General features: G+C 46.7%; 1 protein-coding gene across 1 annotated transcript; it reads right to left on the reverse strand.

Moving 5' to 3' along the window:
- Positions 1-3,322: 3,322 nt before the first annotated feature.
- Positions 3,323-3,820, reverse strand: LOC126278927 (nematocyst expressed protein 3-like). The gene has a single exon (XM_049979204.1). The coding sequence runs from the start codon at positions 3,818-3,820 to the stop codon at positions 3,323-3,325; it is 498 nt and encodes a 165-aa protein (XP_049835161.1).
- Between the last annotated feature and the right edge of the window lie 5,856 nt (positions 3,821-9,676).

A 9,676-nucleotide genomic window follows, 5' to 3' on the forward strand; every position in this document is an offset into this window, starting at 1 on the left:
ATATTGGCAACCAGAAAGTGATTAACAAAACCTGAAGCCTGTAATTAGAGTTCCTAGTGCCCACTTCAACTGAGAAATACACTTATAGCTACAGCTTATAGCTCTGAGGAATTAGGAGATTGTCTGGGATTCATAATCAAAAACGGTTCACTCTAAAGGGTTCACTTTATTCTGAAAGTCACAGACCAAAAAGAATCCACACAATCCAACTACCAGAGCAGTTCAGAGTCTAATGCGCTGATGCAACTATAACTGTTCCAATTAAATGTTTAAGCGAATGCTCGTCATAATTTGATGATAATGTTCATCAAACGCCACGCTAAATAATGATAGAATGTCAATCCCGCGACGGCACGTAAAAATACGACATACGCAAACTGAAGATAGATCATTAAAGTCATCCCACAATTAACACTTCACTCGAAAACGATTTCACTGTTACGCGTATCCCGAATAACTTATTACGGCATCCGAGGCTGTTTATAGCAATGATACCGACGCGACGCGACTCCCGGCACAGATGGTGCGCTGATCAGCGTCTGGAGAGAACTGGGGCCTTTCTAACGCGCGTGGATCTGCACGGAGATAACTTTTCCTCCGATGTGTGATAGAGTTCGCAGCAGTTAGTGCTTTGCCTCCCATGCATGCCGATGTAATGCGTCTTCACATGTAGAATGTCTTCTTCGGTGTCTCCTCAGCACAGTTCTGCTGTGCTAGGTATGCAGCGAGCAGGTGTGGCCAGCGGGTGTTGACGCTGCGCGGCAGTTTGCGGCCCAGCGTCCGGATTTGGGTGTTGTGTGACCGGCCAGCACGTTCGTAAAAGGTGCGGGCGGCCGCCTGGAAGAGGTCACTGAGCAGAGGTACTTCCGCGATGTCGTGAAGATGAGCGGTGGGGCAATCGTAAGGCAGGTGCAAGGCCAGCCGAAGGATGCGATTCTGCAGTGTCTCCAGCTTCTTCAGGTTCGTGTCGGCGGCGTTCTCCCAGACGACGGCGGCGTATTGGATTACAGGGCGGAGCAGCGCCTTGTAGAGAGTGATGCCCAGACGCGGTGGTAGTCGGGAGCCGGGGTTCAGCACCGGGTACAGGACGCGAAGCCGGTTCCGCACTTTGGCCTTCACTTCGCGGATGTGCGGAACCCACGTGAGCCGGCGGTCGATGGTGACTCCGAGGTAATGCGCCGTGGGACGCCACGGGACAGGGCTGCCACCGACGGTGAGCGGTTGCAGACCCGCAGGAACCAGTCGCCTGGTGACGATCAGGAACTGCGTCTTGGCCCCACTGAATTGTAGACGCCACTTGACGGCCCAGGCTGCCAGGGTGTCAACGGCGAGCTGCAGACGGCGGCGCATGACGGCGGCATTGAGGCTCCTCGTATATAGAGCCGTGTCATCCGCGTACAGGGCGAGCAGCACACGGTCGATTTTCGGCGCATCGGAAGTGTAAAGCGAATACAGGAGTGGCCCCAAGACCGAGCCCTGTGGCACACCGGCGTTGATGCGGCGGACGGAAGACAAGGCATTCGCGGCCCGCACATGGAAGGTCCTATCGGCAAAATAGGAATGGATGAGACTGACGTGTGACATCGGGACCCCAAGTTCAAAAAGTCTGAACAAGAGGCCGCGGTGTCACACACTGTCGAAAGCATGCGACACGTCCAGGAACACCGCGCCGAAGAACTCGCGCTGCCCGAGGGCGACGAACGCATCTCCCACTAGCCGTAGGAGTTGATGAACTGCCGAGTGGCCCCTGCGAAAGCCGAACTGCTCTTCGGGCAGGAGGCCTTCCTCGTCAACGTGGCGCTGCAGCCGCCTGATGTACACCCTTTCAAAGACCTTGGAGACGGCCGGCAGTAAACTAATAGGTCTGTAGTTCGCGGGCTGACGTAGATCCTTCCCCATCTTCGGAATCGCCACGATCTCTGCATGCTTCCAGAACTGAGGAAAACTGCAGGACCGGAGGATTACATTAAATACGGCGGCGAGATGAGTGACAGCCACCGGCGGCAACTTCTGGAGTAGGGCGTTGGAAACCTCGTCTGGGCCCGCAGCTTTCCTGGGGTTCAGGGCACGCAGGATGGACGACACCACCTCCGCCGTCGTCTCTTCAATGACGTCATCGTCGTCGCGTGCCTCCAAGTAGTGTGGGAGCCGGCCAGCAACCAGGTCGTCGTGGACAGCGTCGGTCGGGTCTTCGATCAGCGTAAACGCAGCCTCAAAGACGTCTGCGAGGGCATCAGCTTTCGCAGCTGGTTCGCAGACAGCCTGACCATTGACCAGCAGTGGAGGGATACGTTGCGTGCGGCGTAGGAAACGCTTCGTCGTCCGCCAGGCCGTGCCGTCGTCAAGACAGAGGGTGGCGACCTTGTTATTCCAGTCGCGATTGCGATGGTTGTCAATGGCGACCCTGATATCCCGCCGCATCCTGTTGAGGAGGCGCTTGGTGTCGGCATTTCTTGTCCACTGCCACTCCCAGTAGACCCGGTTCTTCTCAGTGATGGCCGCAAGGATGTCCGGCTTCAGTTGGCGGGAGTAGTCAGGCGGAGTTCGAGGTCGGGGCGGCCTTGCTATGTTGGCAGCGTCGATCGTGGTTGCCGCAAAGTGCAGAAGTGCTGCGTCCGCTCCAGCTTCCACAGGGGGCGGCGCGGCGGTGAGTGAGTCCGTCACGGCTGCTTGAAACCTGCCCCAGTCGATGCCAGCAAGTGAGATGCCTCGCCTGGGCTGTTGCTGGGCGTCTAAGTCGATATCGAAAACCACTAGGACATGATCAGAAGACAGAGCCGTCCTCGTCGTGGCGGTGATCTGATGAGGGATGCCCTTGACGACTGCGATGTCGATGATATCCGGGAGGCCACGGGCAGGGAAGATTGTCGGATCGTACGGCCCCACCACAAGCGAATGGTGGCGTTCTACTACCCGGAGCAGGCAGTAGTCCCCGGGGAAGAACACCTGCCCCCTCAAGGAGAGCAGAGCATCGATGTCAGCAGGGTCCAGTGGACGAGACGGAGGCCGATAGGCAGCGACGAACGTGATGGCGCCCGACGAGGTGTGAACGACGACACCAGTGGCCTCCAGGGTTGCCAGTGGTGGAAGTATTATCACGTGATGACGAATGCCATTGCGGACGTAAAAGGCTGTCCCACCACCCGCCGTCAGTCGATCGGTGCGATAGCTGGAGCAGTTGGCCGCCCTGATGTCAACCCCAGGCTTCAGGTGGGTTTCGTTGATAAGGCAGACGTCGACGGCTTCATCTCGAAGAAATTGGCGAAGTTCACCAGCTTGAGTGCGGACGCCGTTGGCATTCCACGTGACGACCGTGAGCCCTCTAACGCTGCCCATGGTGCAGTTGGTGAGTGTTGACAGCGGTCGGGGCCGGAGAGGCCAGCGGCACTGCAGCGGTGAGTTGCTGCGACAGGACTTTCGTAGCACTGGTCACCAAGGCAGTGAGCTGCGCGACGAGGTTGGCCAGGTCAGCGGTGGAGGCTGCCGGCGCGGCCCCGTCGCTGGGAGGCGTGGCTGACTCGCTTGGAGAGTCCACCTGGGGCTGCTCGACTGACGGTGCTGAGCGCTGGGTACCCACGGGGCGCTGACCCCCGCGCAGGCGATTGGCGGGGCGCAGTCTGGCCGACGGCCCGGGAGAGGCAGTACCCGGGTCCGCCACTAGCAGCTGTGGTGGAGGCGCAGGAGCCTCAGGTATCGGCACGGCATCGGACGCGGCAGGAGCAGGAGCAGCCGACGCAGCCGGGACGGCGGAGGGCGCCCCTGACGTTGCGGCCGCGAAAGAGACGCCGGGCCGTCTCGTTGCACGATCCACTACAGCCATGCGGATAAGATGCCTGTCATCTCGACTGCTAGTGATACGAGGCCGTTGGGATCCAGTACGGTGTCCCATACTGCCCTCCTGAACCCACCGATTCCATATTCTGGTAACAGTCATTGGATCTCTACCAACGCGAGCAGCAACGTCGCGATATGATAAACCGCAATCGCGATAGGATACAATGTGACCTTTATCAAAGTCGGAAACGTGATGGTACGCATTTCTTCTCCTTAAGCGAGGCATCACAACAACGTTTCACCAGGCAACGCCCGCCAACTGCTGTTTGTGTATGAGACATCGCTTGGAAACTTGCCTCATTTCAGTACGTTGTAGGTGTCGCCACCGGCGCCAACCGTGTGTGAATGCTCTGAAAAGCTAATCATTTGCATATCACAGCATCTTCGCCCTGTCGGTTAAATTTCGCCTCTGTAGCACATCATCTTCGTGTTGTAGCTATTTTAATGGCCAGTAGTGTATTCCAGGAACTTCTCGGTGCACTCTGTCTTTATTCAGGGGTTAGACCATTCATCGTTATGCCCGTTATTTGTTTCCTGTTGAATTGCTCTGCCGTCTTGACCTGCACCAAGACGAGTTCCCGCCAGTTTCTTAGCTGAAATTGTGTTCACTAGCGGTTATTTACTTGCTAAAGGCTACCTCTCATTTAATATGTTCTTCTGAGACAATATATGCCACATGTTACCAGATCTGTCTGTTTTTGCTTAGTCTGTGGCTTCCCCGTATTTTCTCTTTTTACTGTGAATTCGAATTCTGAAATCCGAGCTACAGATGATGGAGCCTGACGTTGTGCGCGATTGAGACAACAGCAAAATGGGAGATTAGATCCAAAATCGCTTGCCCTTTAGGGGAATGAGGCAAACTGACAGCCAATTTAATGATTGCTATCATACCTTCAATTAATCTCGTCGTCTTACGCTATCCCAAGAAGCACAAGCCACAAATTATAGAGCAATGTAGTCCTTCAAGCATTTTGTAGTGAAAAACACATGTGCACTCTATAAAATATTTCCGTAATTATTGATGATATACGACGGGATTTTCAGACGCTTAACATCCAGAAATGGGGAGCAGCGTAACAAATGCTGGCAGGGGCTTGACTTCCACGGTTTCTGGTGCGTGACGGAAGATCTCTGCACGCAGGCTGCTTAAGCGTCGACTTCCATCTCGGCGCTGACTGAGAACATGGAATGGGCGGACGGGCAATCCAGATACGGCGTGGCGCTTTACTTCCGTGCTGTGCTATTCATTAACATCGCCCGGAGGGCTCTCCGCGTCGCTAAATGATATTCCCGCTCAAGGACGCAGTCCGTTTACTTTGCATCTTGCAGGATGTTCTCCTTTCTTCGACGACAGAGGAGCTTCGTTAACCGACAGCAGAATTCTGCTACCATCCTTCCCCTGGTAATTTCGGTACCAGACAAGGAAGGCGTTGAAGCAGACGTATGGAATGAAATCTAAAATCTGGAGTCATGTCGGAAAACGCTGGTTGGTATGTTTTGAAACTTACGATTGAAATTCTACGCTGCGTAAGTTACTTCCTTTTTGGCTGTTACAATTATACAATAACACCACATGTTCAACTTTGGCTTATGAATGTCACTACATTAGTGGAATTGGTATCAAACAATGATTAATGTATGTGAAATGTAGGTCAACATTACAAAAATACGATGTATCGATGTATAATGTTGACATGCATTTCACATACATTAATCATTGTTTGATACCATTTACAGTAATTTAGTGGCATGCATAAGGCAAAGTTCTACATCTGACTAACATTTATGTTATAGTATAATTGTAAACTTTATAATCAAAATTACTGAATTATTAAAACGGAGACATCGTGTACGAATATTTCAGTTTAGTCAATTTAATGATTTCAAATTCAAGAAGAATGAAATTAGTGTTACAAAACTTTTGTGCAAAATACGTAAATTTTTGCTTCAGGAATTTCTAGAAAGCACTGCAAAACAACACAATCAATCATCTAAAATGTAAACATTAGAAACGTCACTACCTTCAAAACGATGAATTAATAGTACTTCAATACAGGAACATTTGTAAATGTAGGCAGCTGTAATATTTAAATATTTTTACTTATAACTTACATATCTCGGTGGTGACTGATTAGATATAACATTTCATTAATTTTTGTGTATTAAAGATCGATAACCATCACTATGAATCATTTGTTTACTTTCTAAATATAGAACTTGCTGACACATTTAAAACTTTATTAATATTAGATCCTTCACTGTAAATGAGAAAGTTTACTTGTACCAATAATGTACTAATATCTCTCATTAATTTCTTTTTGTAAGAGCCAGTGCAATACCACGTTTCCAGCCGCAGCTATGCATCAATCATGAGGCAATTTTTGTTCCACATACTCTACCATTTTGGCACTAATGTTTTGACGCAAATACACATGGGAAACAAAATTATGTGTTTCATTCCAGAATTTGTATAACACCACGAACATCTCGCTGACTCAAGACAAGGTCCTATCATTAACAGTTAAGTATTTAATAAATTCTACCAACTCCTCCCGGCACAACCTTACGTACGAAAATAGTTTGCCCTACTTAATGGCGCTGTTACAACTGTATATTTACCGTCAGGTGAGAGGGTAAGTCAGACCACAATATTCTCTACAATCTGGTTTAAATATCCCAATGTGTGCCTCCTTCAACGTTTTTCTCCTATGCCATCGTCACTATACCTTGTTGTTGGATGCCTAAGCCGATGCTTCTGTCCGTTCCTCTGGTGTGGGTGTTTCATTGGCTTTTTCCCTCACCTAGTACCTTTATATTCCGCTCATTATCAGTCCAAATAATTTTAACATTATCACATTTCAGATACTTCCCGTATATTTTTTCCCGCACTTTCAAAGGCGTACGTTTCTATTCTGTACAATATACGAGTGTATACATATGCCTTATTTCCGTGTCAGTATCCACGCGACCTGCTTCTAAAACTTACCTTCCCTTGACAATATTTTGTAATCTTACCTCCAAAGTAGGATAATTGTTATTTCAGTTCATCCACCATCGAGTACTTCCGAAGTCAGATGTTGAGCAAGTAGCTATTCTCCCTTCTGCAACTCGTCATTACTGTTGTATTTGCATTCTTTATCGTTAAATCGTATGATGTGCTGAGTGTACTCTCCACCCATATCAATAAATCTTCTTTCTTTTATGTGAGCGTAAGGGTTACGTATGGAATATTATAATGATTCATACCATTTACCAGTCACAAAGTTTTAGAGTAGAATCCCTTTCATACTTCCGTGCCATGCCTTACGGAACGTAAAGGAGTATGCCTTAATGGGAACAACACTTCCTATTAATGTTTCGACGTCGTGACACCGTCAGAGTGTTTGCGAAAATGACTCTCTTCGCGTGCCAAGTCCACAGATCCCTTCTGTGGTTCCTCGAATGACACTGTGCATAAAGCTGTAATTACTTCGAAAGATGTGGTAAAAATATTGTGTGCTTCTCTATACAGCGATGGACAGGGATTCAGAATTTTTACTAACTTGATGGAGCTGTTTATAGCTGGCTGCGAGGTCTAGTCCTGAGATATATTATACACAAACGAACTACAAGAAGTTCATATACTTGGTGCTAAGCGTTCAGGCTTCAGTTCCATACAGACATAAGGATCATGTCTAACAACAATGCGTAGCGGTGTACAACCCGACAGCACATAGTACATAAAATATGGAAGGTAGGAGACGACTTACTGGCAGAAGTAAAGCTGTGAGGATGGGGCGTGAGTCGTGCTTGGGTAGCTCTGTTGGTAGAGCACGTGCCCGCGAAAGGGAAAGGTCCCGAGTTCGAGTCTCGGCCTGGCACAAAGTTTTGACCTGCCAGGAAGTTTCGTTTTCAGAATAACAATGGTCTCTGAGATTTTGGAGTTTTTTTAAGTTCTACTCACGCGTTACCAATTATGATCGTAGCGTCATGTTCCAGCCCTCCTATTGAGCCATATGTTTGCTGTTTGGATTCCATTACTTTCTCAATTATGTTCAAAGTCTGTTTGACCACTTCACAGTCTATCGTTTTCATCCTGCTGTCATGATGTTTGTGGTTTTGTGCGATAATGTTGATTCTGGACTCGTTAATAGCTCTGTTAAGTATGTTTAGAAGTTGCTGAACACTTTATATGTTTCACGAAAACAACTCAACATCATCTCCGAAAAGGATTCTTTTTAAAAATAGGATACTGATCTTAACTGATACACAGACACAATTGAAATTATTTTGAAATACAACTATAAAACACAAGCCCACGAATGTACAAGAAAATTTCTGATACTTTTAACGGCTCGAAATCCGCTTGTAACTATATTTCCAACACTAGTAGCGAGTGTTTGTTTACCAGACATTACACGATTAAACCGAAAATAAAACTGGGAAGTATCAATTTGTAGACGGTAGTTAGAAGTAATGAGGGTGTATGTTCATATGTATAAAACTGTTTATACTTTGAACTGATGAAACCGGTGTTAAAATGCTACGAATCGCTGTTCCTAAAAATAGTTATCATTCGTGTCTTAAAGGTTGGAATCACGTGCCAAAATCAGGACCTTCAGGCTGGTTTGAAACCGCACAATACATTACCATCGAGTACCACGGTAAGTTCAATGGTTGTTTACAAATTAACTCGTTACAACCAGATTATTCTTTTACTGCAAAAACAGTTTCTTAACAGGTATTACTAAAACAAAACACCAGAAAAACATTATTGTAGGCCATAACAAAATTTTTTTGTGATTGTTATTTTTTGTACCAAGAATTGATGGCAAATTCAAGTGGTGATACAATATATTATATATATACGATTTTTATGCGATCTTAAATTGCACCTTTATTCCATTTTTCGAAATTACAGGAAATTTGGGCGCAAGGAGAATTACAAAAACTACCAGCATTAGCCGTTAAAGCACATGAATATACATCTGATGCAATTAGTAACTTACTGTGATTATTTAACATCATGACGAATTTTCATATCTTACATGGTTGTATGGCATTAAGTAAACAAAACTACTATAATTCGTAAAAACACAATCTGCGTTGGATTTAACAACTTCATTGCACTGAATATTGTACATTGAGAACTAGTGTATGTCATGCAACATTGGTGAGTTATAGAAACAAGTTCGATTGAAATAACAATGTGCGGAAGAAATAACAACTACAAAGTGATTCTTTTACTGCTGCTCCTAGGTTATACATTCCTGCCTCGTAAACGACAGACAGACATAAAATACAAGATCTTAACCGGTTTAATATCACTGAGGAGTGGAAACCCATAAACAGAAAAGGTACACGCATAACTCCAGACCTGGCTGCTCGGAACTGCTTGCCATTAAGCTGAAACGTAAGCCAGAGTGCGAATGAAATTTAGGATGCTTCAGGGATGGGAGGGGCAAGGTGCACTTGAAATCGTAACAATCAGAATACAAACTCATGTAGTCGACTGTTACGACGATTTGTAATCTCCAGGTAAGTGGAACACGTTGTGTGATTCTTGTTTAACATTAGGCCTAACGTACTGCCTGTCATTTTGACATTAATTATCCGTGATTTGTCAAATGAAATCAATGATTTCGTTTTCTGAAAATGAATTTGTGCTGTACGCTATAAATACTGGGCGGTATTTTGTCATCTACAGCTTCAGGTACTCTGTTCTGCTACCTTAATTTTCGACAGCTTGTACCAGTCTTTAAATATGTCACGTCAGATATTATCGAGTAAATAGTACACAAGTGGAATTTATTTAGAAAGTTTCAAGAAATTTTTGAAGCTTGCTACTGAATTTCGTTATAGC

Source organism: Schistocerca gregaria, chromosome 6 (assembly GCF_023897955.1).
Source record: "Schistocerca gregaria isolate iqSchGreg1 chromosome 6, iqSchGreg1.2, whole genome shotgun sequence".
Classification (NCBI taxonomy): Eukaryota; Metazoa; Arthropoda; class Insecta; order Orthoptera; family Acrididae; genus Schistocerca; species Schistocerca gregaria.